Here is a 16,369-nt window from a genome sequence, read left to right as displayed (position 1 = left end):
TAGAAAATTTGCATTATCGGTAGAGAAAAAAATGAGTACATGCAAATAATGATGTGACCCTTATATAATGGCTGTAATATATCTTCAATAAATAAAATATACCAAAATTAAGAACAAACGTATGTTTAGGATTTTGCATATTATGATTTATTTTTCTCTTTATAGAACTAAATAGAACTATTAATTTTTATTTTATAGAATGAAATAGAAGTATTAATTTTTCTCTATATAGAAATAAATTTCATATTATAATACTTATAAATTATCTTCAAATAAATTATGAAAGGTAATTTTTATTACCAGCATACATTAATATCAAATATTTGTTTGCAATTAAAAGCATTTGTTCGAGATTGAAGCAATTTGCAAGACCGTTGGCTCTTGGCATCGCTAGTCCCTCTAGCTCTCAATTTTCTGTAAACACTTGTGTTTAAGAATTTTTGAGTACTTGTTTTGTTTTGGTTTCAAATGCCCTACAACGGTTGATATGGCCTTCGCATAGTAACGCCGCTTGGAATTCTTCAAATTTCTTAAACCTTGTTTTTTCTTAAAATTCTCGAAACTTCTAGAGTTTCCTTTCTGCGGCTCATGTAAGATTCTATTATAGCAACAGCGATGCTTTATAGCCATTTCAATAAGCTACCGCGTGGATATTTAATGGCAGCACACTATGCCTAGACGCTCTTTGTAATTTAGTCAATTAAACAGTTATCAATCATTCAACTACGCTATTCAGGCAGTGCTTTCTACCATACAGCAGTCGTTCAGTTACGTTCACACAATGAAGCCATCCCAAGAAATATATATATTAATTATCAAGTGTGAGCATACATACTTTGAAGCCACACGTCCGGTACAGGCGTGTGTACATACATATTTTGAGGTCACACGTTCGGTATAGGCGTGTGTGCATACACCCACTTTAAAGGCCACATTTCCATACTGAAGTGTGAGCATATTTCTGCTGATACTTACAACATTAGCAGAGACCACGACATTGTCACCATCAAGGAGCAACCACATCATTGAGACAAGACAGAGCTTACACTCTTCTGTGAGAAGTGAATACTGCTTATTTTTAATGTAACTGTTAATAAACCATATGTTAAACATGTTTGCATATACTACACATTTCAGCAACCCTTCCACTTGACTCCCAAACTAAGCATCAGCTAAAGCGGGCAGCAAATTATTAAAACTTTCGAACAGCATTAATATAACGTATTTGTAAAAATGTTTAAATGATACAGATATATCTTTTTTATTATTCATACAAATACATATACAAATACACTATTCTTTATTTATATTAATATTCATAATTAAAATGTTTAAAAAGTACTTATTAAATAAAGTTTTATATTTTTTTTCTAAAATTTTATTTTAATTTATATAATACAATAATAGAATAATATAATAATAAAAATAGAACTAAAAATGAATATACTAGAATATAAATTTAATAAGGAAGAAATAAATTTATGAGATAGCTTAAATTAATGTTCATAGATTTAATATGGAGCATTACCTTTAAAAATAAAATAGAATTAAGAATTTGTTCTAAAACTTATTCAAAATATGAAGTATAAAATTTTTAAAATTAACAAGGAAAATATAAATAAAAGAGAACTTAAATTTATAATTATAAATGAAAATTTGCTTTAAAATATTCCAAAATATTTGGAATGATATTTTCCATTAAATATATTTTATGTTGTATGCATTTATTTTAATTCAAAACAATTGTAATTTTTTATATACATATTAACTATAATTGAATGGTAAATGTAAATTTATATTTTTTTAATACGATATTTTCGAAATTATTCTGAATATTCTATAACTATTAGTTAATGTTATTTCTTTTGAACAAGACACAAAATTTTAACCAAAATATATATCAGTAATTTAAAATCATCACAAAATATATACATGAAAATATCTATAAAATAATGAAAATTTTTAATACTCTTATATCATCGATGTTATATGCTGCAATATCATATTCCAATAGATATTTTTAAGGCGACAATAATTATATACGATATCAACAAGAATGCTTCACTACAGATCGAAATAAAACAAATTCTTTACGAAATTATTTCTATTTTATATTTAAGCAGTATGCTTTCTTAATAGTTTTTCTAGCTGAGAAATTATAAAAAAATCAGAAGGGTGAAGAATTACCTGAATTATTATATCCTATTTTACATATCATTTAGTTTAATATTTTTAAAAATTATATTTTCAACTTTAATTTTTTTTACTGTATAAAATGTAAACGTGATAAAGAAGATATTTTATCAAATTTATCTATAATTCAATATTTTGATTTTGTTGTTAATTTTTTGATTGATAAATGAGAAAAGTATTGTGAATTTATTTATTTGCGCATTCATTTATTACTACTGATTATTATAGTTCTAATATTATGAGTATTCGATAACCAAAGTATTGTGAGAGGTTGTAATAAGAATTGCATTACAAATATGTCATGAGCTTTTTATCGGCAATATATCCAGATTGTATATATATTTTTTTAAATCATATCTATCTAGGTTTTTTGGACAATTCTCATAAAAACATTTGGACTTATTCATCACACTACTTGTTCAAGATTGAACTACCTAATAAAAAAATAATTTATCGTTTGTTATAATACGATTCCGATACATTATATTTAGATTAAGGCGTGTTCGAAAGTTGTAGTGATGTAATTCTTGGCTCGAACTGCCAATGCTTTAATAGCTTAGTTTGCCGCCCGCCCTAGCAGACGCTCGGGAAGGAGTCAGATGTAGGGGCTGTACAAGAGTCGTGAGAGTTGGTTAATTGTACATTTATTATACAATTTATTACACAATTTACATATGGGTGTTGTAGAATCTTCTTAAATCTTATATGAAGATACGATTTCTTGAACGACTTCTTATATAGGAGGTGTCACTACAATTAATTGATGAAAATTGCACGGATAAATAATGACTGCACACTTCTTGTTGGAGAGTCTGAGATAATCTTGATGGTTGTCTTATGCCAGATCTGCCGCCGGCTGACAATAATTGAAGAGATAAAGTGTATTAACGTACTCACAGCGATGTCGTAGTTTAAATTCTGATTCAGCGGTGAGTTGGACACAATTGCACGCAGCAAAGCGACTGCGTGCGGCGTGACTCTATACTCACAAGGATGCACTATTCTTGATCTGATCAACGGTGAGAGGGACACACATTAAGTGCGGCGTGACTCTTATACTCCCCAGTATCCACTATTTATTCTTGATCTGATCAGCCGATGAAAGAGACACAAATAAGTGGCGTGACTCTTATATTCATCAGCACGCACTAATTTTAGATCTGATCAGCTGGTGAGAGGGACACAATTATGTGCGGCGTAACTCTTATACTCATCAGCACTATTTATTCTTGCCTTGAACTACTAGCACTTATTTCTGCGTTGAGTGAATTTGTTGGCTTGGTTTCCTTGGACAATTAATTTCTATTACTTGACCTTTCCCCAGACTGCTCACTCTCACTCTGTGTGATTTGTCTTTTTTGGAAGAAAGACCCTCGGCTGCCCACGCGGACTGCCTGTTCTTGGTGTCCCCCGCGGACAGCCCTTTGGCTGCCCACGCAGACTGCGTATTCCTATAATCCCCCGCGAACAGGCCCTTGGCTGCCCACGCGGACTGCGTCAAAACAATTACTACGTCTTTAATACGAAAGGCAATAAATGGCTGTTTACCAGTTCACAGATGTACAACAACCTTTTCGAGTCTCATACAACCTTGTCGAGACTTTCTTAGTTTTTCGTATCCGTTCGATAATTCAATTTTTATTAGCTGTTGAAGGTTTTTCTAGTAAATATAATTCGAGAGATTTTCTTTTCACTCTCGAACACAAACCATCAAGCTGCATAGATGAGTATACGTTTGCCACCGCAACAGATCAATCCAACTCAAGAGTTATTTCAATAATTAATAATATTAATACTAGTCAAGCCTTGTCATCAAATAAATAACAGAATAAACAACATATACATCAGCCATATTTATATTGTATTATTATACTATCATTTCCAGTTGTGACCTTTCATCGCTACCACATAATACCCGTGGTCTCTGAGTTGTCAACGGCATCAATTTGTATTCTTCGAACCGGACTTGGTAAAACAAGCCGGAACGGTAAATATATTTTGTACATCAACAAAAGGAAAATTTTACAATAATCTTATATAGCATTATTTATAGCCATTGAAAATGAAAAATTTATTAAAAGGCAAGAAGTGTACGGGCGTCGAGATTCGTTATTCTATAAATTTGATATACATATTATAAGGCATTCACAAAATACTAATTTCACTTGCAACCTATAGTTATAATTTAAAATTTCATGTTCAACGGCGAATACATTTTGTACAGAAACCGTTTGATTTAACTTTTATATATCTAAGTTACTTATTATTTTTCAAATTAGACAAATTTTAAATATAAATACTATATATAAATAGAGTGTAAATATTGAATTTATATTTGTCATGTATACATAAATATTTAATCTTGTATAAATCTAGATAAATAGAGTGTAATTTATTTACACACGATTAAGAGACCTTCTGTTATTTTGTTTTATTTATATTATAAATAGTAAAGAGGCATATTAATTCTATGATAACTTATACATTACATATAAAATATTAATTTTATTATAAAAATCTCTGTTTTATAATAAAAATATAACTTTTAGAATTATTCATAATGGCTTGCTGGTACTATATACAACAGATATTTTATATGATATTGTAAATGTAACTGCTAGTAAAAACTGGAGCGAAAATTGTGTCCAGTTAACTAAAAATGTCTTCAGTGAAGGTATTGGAATGCTTTATGTTCAACAATATAATCCAGACTTTTTAGAACTTCTTATAAACAGGGTAATAAGATACGTTTTTATATTAAATACAATATTTTCAATTTTTCAGTTACATATAAATGTGGAGCAATGTACAAAATGTACAAACTATTATAAATTTTTTTTAAAATTATATATTATAAACTTTTTTTCATGTTAGAAAATCCATATTTTAGCACATTATATTACACATTGATTTATATAATTACAATCATGATTTTTTAAAATTATATAGAAAATATTCAGATCTTTATAGATTTAAATATATTTACTTGCACGAAAAGCAGATAGTATTATTTTCTTTTTCTTAAGAATATTTATATTTTGAAGTTTTTAAATCATATATAACAAATATGTTATGTATTATGTTATTATACCAAAATCATTAAGAATATGTTTCACTTGGAGAAACAATAACTTATCATTCTGAGTTAAATATATCAATAATTTATAAATAAGCTATATAATTTATTTCATATAAATGTATTCATTATAGGTAGTTTAAAATTTACTATTACTTAATAAGTCAATCGATCAATTTCTTTCAGTATTTTATATTATTCTATTAATTTTTATTTAGCATAATATTTTTTTAATAAAACAGAATTTTTCACTTATTTTTATTATTATTCTCTACGTTACTTTCAATTTTATGGTGATGTTTGGTTACCTTAAATATTTTATGAAAATTAATACTGAACTTTTTTCATTCATGAATTGTACTGATTTTGTATATAATTTTTTAAATAATAAACATAATATAACGCATATCTTATTAAATTTTTTATTTTTATAGTAGATTTAGTAGATTAAACAGATTTAGATACAGAATAACTAATAAATCGTGGCTTTATTTCTAAGAGATTATTATATTATTTTTATAATAACTAATTTTTAATATTAGTAGATTTAAATGTTCACAAATTAGTACTAAATATTACTACTAAACATTAAATTAAAAAAATTAAATATAAATTAATATTGTAGGTATCAATATTATTTGAGCGTATTAAAGAAACGCTTGCTGAACGAATGCTTATAATGCCTTGGCTTGATGAACAGACAAGAACTCAAGCTATTGTCAAACTACATTCATTATATGGAAAATTTCAAATTTGGCCTGGATATTTAAATGAATCTTTATTGGTACAACAAATGATAAAGGTAATTTAATTTAGAATATATTGGTTACTTATTTAAATTAATAAAATAAGCTCAATTGGGACTATATATTTATTTTTAAGAAAATACTTCATAATATTTAGTAATTAAATTTATATTATTTGACAATATTACAATAGGTTAAAATTGATCATGATGATTTTCTGTCAACTGTGCTGAGAAGATATAAGCAACTTCGAAGATTGGATGGACAAATAAACAAAAACACAATTCAAAAGTAAGAGAGAAGAATACAGCATCATCATGACCATCATCAAACCATTCTAAAAGTAAAACATTAAGCATCGTTTTAATCAGCTATCATCCTTTTAGTTTTAAAATCTATAATATTCTAGAAAAAGTTTTTAATATCATGATAATAGTTATTTTATTAGATTAAACCTTTAATTAATTATGTGAAATACATTTATTAAGTTTATATTTGAGGTATTATAAATTTTGTTGAATATTATATAAAAAAAATAAAAGTAAGGGCGATTTACGAAAAATTATAATAAAAATTTATTTTAATATTTTTGGTTCATTTTAATAGAGGGCATCATCCTTTTGCTGTTAGCGCATATTATGAAGCATCGTCTAATTCTATTGGTAAAAAATAATAATCACAGATTATTAACAATTTTTCGTTAGTAGTAATTTAAATAACAATATTTATAATTTATATATTCATTTTTAAAGTCATTTCATTAGCAATGATGACTATGTGGTCTTGGTCATGGAACGGTGGACCCACATATGATGTTTATGCAACTTTAGGCTCGGTAATAAGTCACGAAGTACTTCATGCATTTGATCTTCATCATAGACAATTGCCGCTTGATCTAGATCCTGTTAGTACACAATGGTCATGGATTACTCCAGAATCTTGGCACAAACTCCAGGTTATGATTGAATGTGTTGCTAAGCTCTATGCTAGAAGTTTTTGGAGAAAGGTCAAACTCTATGGAAATAGTGTTGATATACAGGTAAAAATTTATTTATGCATTATTCATAGTAGTGATTTGCTATTTTCCTTAATAATTCAACAATTTTCTAATTTATTCTTCGTATTGTTTTATAATAACAAATTTTTAATTTATAAAAATATAAAAAATAAAAGTTTAAGTTTTGCAATATAATATTAAAAATTAAGCATATTGTTCATAATTTAATTATAATCAACATTTATAATAATATTCATTTTATTTTATATAATTTAGGTATTAAAAATAACATTGCACTTTTAAAGGATGACAACACACATATATAATTTGAATATTAAAAAATTCTAATAACAGAGATATTAAAAATAATTTAAAAATATTAATTATTATCATAAATAGTTGAGATATTGATCCAATTATAAAAGTAAAAAACAACGCAAACTTGTTTCAATATAATTGTTTGTTTTCTATATCTAATCTACTCTATATTGGAATATATTATACAAAATTATTTTACTGTTTTTTTTATTCAATATAAATATTGTTTATTTATTAATTTATATTTAATTTATTCGACACAAATATAATTCAATGCAATACAAAAATTCCTTTCAAAAGATAGCCAAACTATCTATGGATACCATAATGTAAAAATATTACACATAGAAATATCTTCAAAAGTTATCTGCTGTTTTAATCGTGTTATATTAGATTACCTCAAAATCCTAGTTTCTATAATTTATATGTGATCGGAATTGGAGCATTTTTCCAAGATCTTCGGTTTTCGGAAATTTTATAAGCCTTCTAGTTGTTGAATTTGTAAACATTTGACACGTGGAATTCTCGAAGCTTCCATAGCCTCTTCTCGAACGTCACACAGTAACAGCTAAGCATTGTTGCCAGTTAACTTAGCTGCCGCGTGGATATTTAACGAAACGCGCATCAAGACTAATTGTCAGTTATTCCTCCGAGTCAGTTACTTATCCTAGTCAGTTATCTACGCTTCAGCCACGCTCTTCAGCCGGAGTCTGCAGTACAAGGAAATAGTCGACAAGTAGCATGGTGTCTGACCCGTCCTTCACACGAAGGTATACCAGTAGTCTCTATTGACGGTAACTACCACGCAATTAATTCCATACTTCCTTCATGAGTATGATTGACTCTCCCTACTAACCTTTACAGCGTTAGCATAGATCACAAAACCAAGCTAGATTCCCTTATCGGAGTATGCAAAATCCATTGCTGACCCCTATAAGATCATCTACGACATCGTCACCATCGCCAAGGAGCAACTATATCGTTGTGATATAACATAGTTCAGTCTCCCATGAGAAGTGAATTCAGAATCAATAATAACGTAATTGTCAATAAAACCAAAATAAACGATGTTTTAACGAAGTTTGAACCACTGTACATCTGTACAGCCCTTCCATTTAAATCCTTATCTAAGCATGCTAAGGCGGGTGACAAATTAACTGAATATTCGAACTTGGCAGTTCGAGCCAGAAAATTAAATACATTTTCGAACATTTAATCCTTCGAGCCGGATCAGTGCAATTCCACATTTGGTCCTTCGAACCGGATCAGTACAATTTCAAACAATATGTAAAAAATTACTTCTGCTTTTTTCTATTCAGCAATTGGAAACCATATTAATCAACATATTTTTATTATCTCTTTCTTACTTATCTTTTTAATTAATGCTCTAATAGTCAGGGGATTTAATGTGGCGATTTATATAAATTTTAGTTCATTTAAAAATTCAGAGATGGGTAGATTATTTTTAGTATGTTTTGAGACACAGCCTAATTAAATTAAGCAGTTTTCTTTATATTAATACTTTAATTTTTTTAAGTGAATTTTGAAATCTTTAGAAGTAAAATCATTACCTAATAATATTGTTTATATAACTGCATTTATCGTGTTTACAATTTTGTAAATATAAGTTTTTTCAACTGAAACGAATTTTTTAGCAATGCTTGAAAATGCGAAAATCATTTTCAATAAAATTATAAATGTAATAGTAATCTATATAGCATGTTTTGTAACAGATACTATTTTGAAGTATTTTAATTCAAGTACAGTGCTCTGAACTATATGAGCTACAACCGCTATTATTAAAAATTTTAATTTTATATAAATACTCTACATAAATATAAAATAAAATAAATTCGTCGTCAATAACTAAGAATGCAAGTATAAAATGTCTTCTATTCCTTTGACAGCAAAAAGAAAAAAAATTTTTATGTTTCACAAATTGCTATATATAAATGAAGGTATTATAGAATTCAGCTGATATAAATTTAAAGTGTTATCAATATTTGATTTGTTAAAAATTGCTTATTTTTTGTACAAGAATTATAAATATTGTTTGAGAATAAGAGACTCCGTTTAATAAGGCAATAAAATATCTGACAAGTAATGTCATGAAAATTGTATTTAAGACTTCAAAACTTTCCTGCTCATAATTATTTGTACTAGTGTCATAAAACATCTGGAAAACTCTAGCGGAACGTGCTCATACTCCCAGTGCAGTAGAACCTAATGGGTTTACTGCCGGGAGAACCCCAAAGTAGATTCAGAACGAATATCAGATATGCGTGAAGCATTGAGTACAAATATTTACTGCAACCGAAAACCCGTACGTACTACACATGCAATGACCATACGTGCGCACTCGGCCTTTAAGACAATGCAAGCATTGTTCTTGGCTATGCCACATCTGGTCGATCGTATTGGAAAATTGACCACGCCCAAGCGGATCCTTCTTCTAGCCAAGTCCCAGAGAGGGATGAGGCAACCAAAGAGAGGTGACCAATGGAAAAGGCTCGCCACCTTCCGACACTTTCCCAATTAGCAAATTCGGAACTGAGCCCGGAAGGAAGTGGAAATGAAGGCGTGCATAATCTATTGTGCGACCCAAGATCAACCACTGATTGGTTAATTAATAAAGGAAGAAGGGATCCCAAGTGGAGCGGGATCAGTGAATCATTTTAAGAAGGGACTACGTAATGTACCCTCACTTACTCTTTCCAAATACTTCTTACAGTGAAGGATAAGTCACGACCAACTCTCACGGAGGAGGACCGGAGAGATGAGTCGTTTAGCTAGCTGAGTTTTAATAATAAGTTCTTTCCACTATTGTGAATTAGTGTACAGTTGAATTGATCTCATCAAGACTGGATTGCGTGGGACCTGACCACTTGTGGTCTCACTTGGAGACAAGGAAGAACTGAAGAGTTGCAACATTGCAAGGGAACGTAATAACAAGCCATCGAAGAGAGACTGGAAAATCACGATACACTGCAAGTAAGTCCTTACAGCTAGTACTCATTCTTGATTTCTCGGCTTATGTAGAAGACGGACGGATAAAGTCCAACTACGGAAGCTTCCCGGACATACTCTTGAACAAGACCAGCTATAAACGCCACATTGGCTTCTCAATCCCTCCAACTGCAAGTTGTTCCCGCCACAGATGGCGCACAGCTTCGCATAACCTCCATCTCGGCTCTCTTACGACCGATATTTAAAGGCAACTACACACGTGTTAAGATAAACACAATGGCATTCCAGTGTTCGATCAGAGCACTACAATCATGATAACCTCTTAGCGATAATATTCAATAGATTATAACCTGCTTCATTCATAGTAAATATATTTCAACACCACAAGATTATCAAGAAATATAAAGTTCGTCTGTAATTCACCCTTTTGTAAATCAATTCAAATAAATAGAAATAATAAAGACATGTGTTAATTATTAATCAGTGCATTCACCCTTTACTTGCCCGGCAACCCCACATAACATCTAGTGGGTTTTATTGTTCTACGTTAATTATTGCACGTTTGGCTGACTAGTCAAATTGTGGGATTATTTTCCGAACAAATATATATACTTAAAAATCGGTAAACTATTTATATAAATTTGGCTGTTGCTTTTCATTCAATAGTTTTTGGCAATTCATTTTTTAGAAATTCGAGGAATCTTTTATAATTTTACCATGATCAAATTTTTCTCAAAGCTGCCTATTATAATTTATTCTTATAATTGTTATTTTTAAAACATATTGGCAAGATATTGAACCGCTTTTCCAAAAGGCAAGTTGAACATTATTTTTTACTAATGTCTATATGTCATAAAAATACATGTCGTTTTGAAGTACAATCACAAAAATGTATTTGAAAAATTTGATTTTTTTAAATTATCACAATTCATGAATCATTATAAAAAGTAACAGTGGTTAAGAGCTTTTGAAAAAATACTAAAATAATTGTAATATCAACGATAAATATTACATTCTGTACAAAATGTATTTACCGTTCCGGCTTGTTTTACCAAGTCCGGTTCGAAGAATACAAATTGATGCCGTTGACAACTCAGAGACCACGGGTATTATGTGGTAGCGATGAAAGGTCACAACTGGAAAGGATAGTATAATAATACAATATAAATATGGCTGATGTATATGTTGTTTATTCTGTTATTTATTTGATGACAAAGATTGACTAATATTACTATTATTAATTATTGAAATAACTCTTGTGGTGGATTAATGTATACTCATCTATTCAGCGTGATGGTTTGAATATGAGCGCAGAATGGCGCGAAGTTTGATTCGTCGACACTCACACTGTTTGGATGGGTACGTGCGTAATTGAGGTTATGGTTGTAATGGAGAGCGACACATTTAACTGTTGTTACTTCAGATACACTCGTATCGTATCAAGCGTACCTTGTCCTGATATTGGCGTACTGCAATAAATTCAGATGGAAGTAAGAGTTTGAAGGGCTTTTACCTCATTGCGTACCGCATTAGGCTTTTACCTCGTTGCGTCTGCTACGAGCCAACGCTGTGGATTCATAAGCGTCAAACTTTGAACTATGGTGAGGGTAAGGCTGGCAAGTCTCGCATCAGTTGATGCGATCTTGACGACGATCTTGGAATTATTCCACACTGTCTCTCTAATGAGAGCCTCGTCTTCTTTGGTTGCTTGTCGATGGCGTATTCTGAATCTTTAGTTTCAGTTGATTATTGTAGAGGTGATACTACTTACGAAGACTAATTGTCTTCGGACTCCGATAGGTGGATATGTCTTCGATCCTTTTGAACTTGTAACGACTGTTTCTTGAACTACGTTAATGAACATAAGGGGATATGTCTTCGTTCTTCTAGGACGTGTAACGACTGCTGTCTTGAACTACGTTAATGGCGTTCCACTTGACACTTATTTGAATAAGTACTGTATCGAGAGTGTTTGAATATTGAAAAATGCGCCCCTTAAATACATTTTCTGACCATGAACTTCACTTGAACCCCTTCCCTTATTTTTCGTCCAATCAGAGACTCCTCCCTTACAGAGTGAGGGCAGCGCCTCTTGTGGCTTCATAGTTAATTAAGGGCGTAGTCGTCTCTTGATCTTCACAGCAAGATGAGCTCTCGTTGCCTCTGACGCATCTGGCGACAGCATGACAACTTATCGACAGTTGGAAGGTGGTGGGGGTTCGCTAGTACATACTACTAGTACATAAATTAGTTAATTTCAATTACTATAAACTGAAAAAATTGTTTTTCTCTCTTTTTTCTCCATTTTTTTTCTTTACTAAATTTAATAGATAAAAATATATTTCTTGAAATTTGTTTTCTATTATAAATACAAAGAAATTAAAAAATTTGAAACGAAATTAGTTTATTCTATATGATTTATATATTAAATTATATATTTTGATTCTGCGGAAGAAGATCTATATTTTCATGCATCCATATATTATATTACATCATATATATAAAATTGTGAAACATTTATTATGACTTTTCCCAACAGATTCACTTAAGTGTATCTGCTAGATAAAAATCAATATAGGTAAATAGTATTAAAAAATGATATATTTATCAATGTTTAAAAATGAATACTTAAAATCAAGCTATGAAGAGAACAAAGTATAAAGTTTAAGAGCTAAACGTTTATAAATCCATAAATATTCTTCCGAATTGAAGTTGGTTATTGACCAGATAAGATTTTACAACCAATTTCAGTCTGCTCATATTTTAGAAATCATGATATATTTTGCAAGATACCTAAACATTGGAAATAAAGCATTTAACATAATAGTAAACTGCACACAATTTATACAAATTTTGTTTTTGATAAATTAAATTAAGAACAATACTTTATTTCAACTTAGTTCTAAAATAAATCAGAAGGCATGTTAGATGCTATCAAATTGATAAAATATATATAACGCCGTATTAGGACATATATTCTTTAAATATTGTAATAATAAACATATTTATTTGTTTCTAAATTTCATAAATTCCAATTATTTTTTATATTTTAGATTTAATTTCTTTTATGATTTTAGTATGATTGGAATATTACGAGAAACGAAAATGTAGCCGACATCGGCGCCTTGCAGATCGCCTATCAAACATGGTATATCTTAACAAACGGGAAAGATAGAATTTTGCCAGGACTCGAAGCGTTACATCCTAATCAACTGTTCTTTATTAGAGCTGCTCAAGTACGATATTCCTCTGATACTAAACTGAAGTACCTGCATGCATACACATTTATATATATATTATATATATATATATATTTTATATTATATATATATTTTTTTTCTTTATAGACATACTGCTCCAATATAACTGCGGAGGCTTACATTCTTTCGATCGAACTTGATTATCATATACCTCAGCCCGAAAGGTATCGTAGCCTATATTTTTTGTAATTTTAAATAGAACATTTTTTTGTACATAAGTTAAAATAAGTTAAAAATTTGTTAATAATTTCCTTATATATTTAAAGCCCATATACTGTAAACTCTATTATGAAAAATATATAATATGTGTAAATAATAGTGTCTAGAGTTAGACTAAAAAACTCTCAGTGATGTTCAGTGAGAGGATTGCTGGCGAGTGGAAGGGAATGGCGCATTTATTCAATATTTACACATAGCGTATCTTGGTATTTTTTCTCTTTATTTATTTGCAAACTACACAATAAATATTGTTCTAATATGGTGTTGAGAATCTGTGAGATTTCTGTTCCTTAGTTGTTCACGTGGAGATAGCGTACACTGCAAGTCGAAGTTAAAGGTTGTAAAGCTCCGGGTCCTCTTGGTGAAGTGCGCTTGGTGGAAATTACTACACAGAAAAATGCAAGAGCGTAAATCCGTGACACTCCTTGTATAGTGCCACGTATGACCTTTAATCCGGAGTACAACTCCGATCAGTAACGTCTTAGTGCTTGAATCCAAGGAACAGATCCGAATACAGCGACGTTTAACACAGAAGTTTTAAGTTTCAATTTCTTGAGTGCCAATGCACAAGCATTAGGTTTCAATTTTCGAATGCCAATTGCACACGCTGCAAGTTTCAAGGTTAAGTTTCAATTTTTCGAATTTAAATTTTAAGTTTCAATTCTGAGTACAGTTCCGATCACAATGACGTCTTAGTGCTTGAATCCAGGGAACAGCCCCGAATACAGTGACGTTTAATACAGAATTTTCTATACAGACAGTTTCAGACAGAAAGTTTAACACAGAAGGTTTAATGTCTTACCCACTTGTGTGGCGAGTACATAGGTGGTGCGCTTGTTATTTAATATTCACTGTTGAAATGCAATCAACACTCTTGACTGCTTAACTGTGGCGCACTTAAATTAGTTATAAATTATTTGGATTCACTGTTGGCTTATGATCTTATTATTGCAAAGTCTGGTTGAATTATGTGTGAGTATTTAGTAAAACTGATTGACTGATATACGACTTCATATATTTCATGGCAGAGTGACGAATAACTGATAACTGGTAGATTGAGAGAAATACAGTGAGCAATAACTGATGAGTAAATGATTGGTAAAAATAAAGTGAGCACAGAAGCGTGGGCGAGCTGCTCTTAAATATTCGCATGGCAGCTTACAACGCTTGCAACAATGCATGGGCTTGTTGCTAGGCCAAAAGCTTTGATGACGTCAGAAACTAAGCTCTAGAATATTCGAGAAGCCCAGAAGGATACACTCCCTTGGAAATTTCGAGAATTTTCAATCGACGTTGCTATGCGGAAATATTGTAGGATAATAGAAAATAAGGCGTAGATTATTCAAGAATTCGCAGAATTGATGATTACAAACGTAAGCCTCAGAGAGCTTGTACTTTTCCTATTTTTAAATTCTTGGAAATTGCTCCAATCTTGTTTTAATACATTGTTTTATGTTAAATAAATCAACTATTTTAATAAAAAAAATTATTTTAGTTTACTTTTTATATTATTCAGTAAATGATTCAATTAAAAATAGGTTTGGAATGGTACATTTTCTAAAAGTATTATACATTTCTTTTAAATTATGAGAGATTTTAAAAAATTGTGTAATCGAAATTAACAATAATATTAATTCCAACCGACATTAATTTATATTTTTTTAAATTAAAAATATAAACAATATATTTATTTATTTATAATTAATTTAAAAATATGACAGCATTTACATTCAGATTCTGTGATTACAATTATATATCATTATACAATATTTACAATTTCCTTCAAAATTACTTATCCATTTTTGTATTTTATAATAAATTCAACAATTAATTTTAATTGAAGTAATGGTGATATTAAAATTTTTTTATTAAAATATAAAATTTGAATAATATATGTATAAATAAATATATTAAAAATACAATTTTTAAATTTAAACTAATTATATTATATTATATATTTTTCTAGGATAAATGGAATAATGATGAATTCACCTGAATTTGCTGAAGCATTTCGATGTTCACTCGGATCGAAAATGAATCCAATAAAAAAATGTAAAATGTGGTGATCTATACTATACGTACACATAAAACAAGAAAACAAATTTACGTATAGACCTGATATTTATATTAACCTTTATTTATGCAAGCCATATAAAAAATTAATTAGCATAAATATATTTTAAGAAAACTATGAATAGCTTATTAGATAAATAAACGGATTATGTGCTTATAAAAGCTATGAAAGAATTTCATACAATACAATAAGAAGAAAAATAAAATCATAATGCATTAAATATTACTTTTTTTAATTTAACTAAGCAATGATAAGTATTTATATGTGATTTATATGTTAACCTTTTGCAAAGTACAAAAATATCGATATTGTCATAAAATTAATCATTTTTAAAGTATCATTTGTTAAGTAAATCAATTATTGAAAATTTAAGGAACATTAATAATCATACTATTAACATTTGATAATACAAATTTTTTTAAACGTTATAATCAAAACATATTTATCATAATGATTAAAATCAAATATATTATTTATAAGACATTTTTAAATCAAATGCAGTTATAGAAGATAAAATTA

General features: G+C 29.4%; 1 protein-coding gene across 1 annotated transcript in view; it reads left to right on the top strand.

Moving 5' to 3' along the window:
* Window positions 1-15,881, top strand: part of LOC105364665 (neprilysin-21) — a 42,014-nt gene extending 26,133 nt beyond the window's left edge. Inside the window, exons 10-17 of the mRNA XM_011502650.1 lie at window positions 4,743-4,929; window positions 5,895-6,071; window positions 6,209-6,306; window positions 6,622-6,677; window positions 6,768-7,054; window positions 13,375-13,533; window positions 13,645-13,721; window positions 15,743-15,881. Coding sequence (XP_011500952.1) covers window positions 4,743-4,929; window positions 5,895-6,071; window positions 6,209-6,306; window positions 6,622-6,677; window positions 6,768-7,054; window positions 13,375-13,533; window positions 13,645-13,721; window positions 15,743-15,842 — 1,141 coding nt within the window. The 3' untranslated portion in view covers window positions 15,843-15,881. The remainder of the gene's footprint in view (window positions 1-4,742; window positions 4,930-5,894; window positions 6,072-6,208; window positions 6,307-6,621; window positions 6,678-6,767; window positions 7,055-13,374; window positions 13,534-13,644; window positions 13,722-15,742) is intronic.
* Window positions 15,882-16,369: the final 488 nt, after the last annotated feature.

Source organism: Ceratosolen solmsi, unplaced genomic scaffold (assembly GCF_000503995.2).
Source record: "Ceratosolen solmsi marchali unplaced genomic scaffold, CerSol_1.0 scaffold15, whole genome shotgun sequence".
Classification (NCBI taxonomy): domain Eukaryota; kingdom Metazoa; phylum Arthropoda; class Insecta; order Hymenoptera; family Agaonidae; genus Ceratosolen; species Ceratosolen solmsi.
The sequence above is the reverse complement of the archived record's forward strand: the minus strand, read 5'-3'. Positions and strand labels throughout refer to the sequence as shown.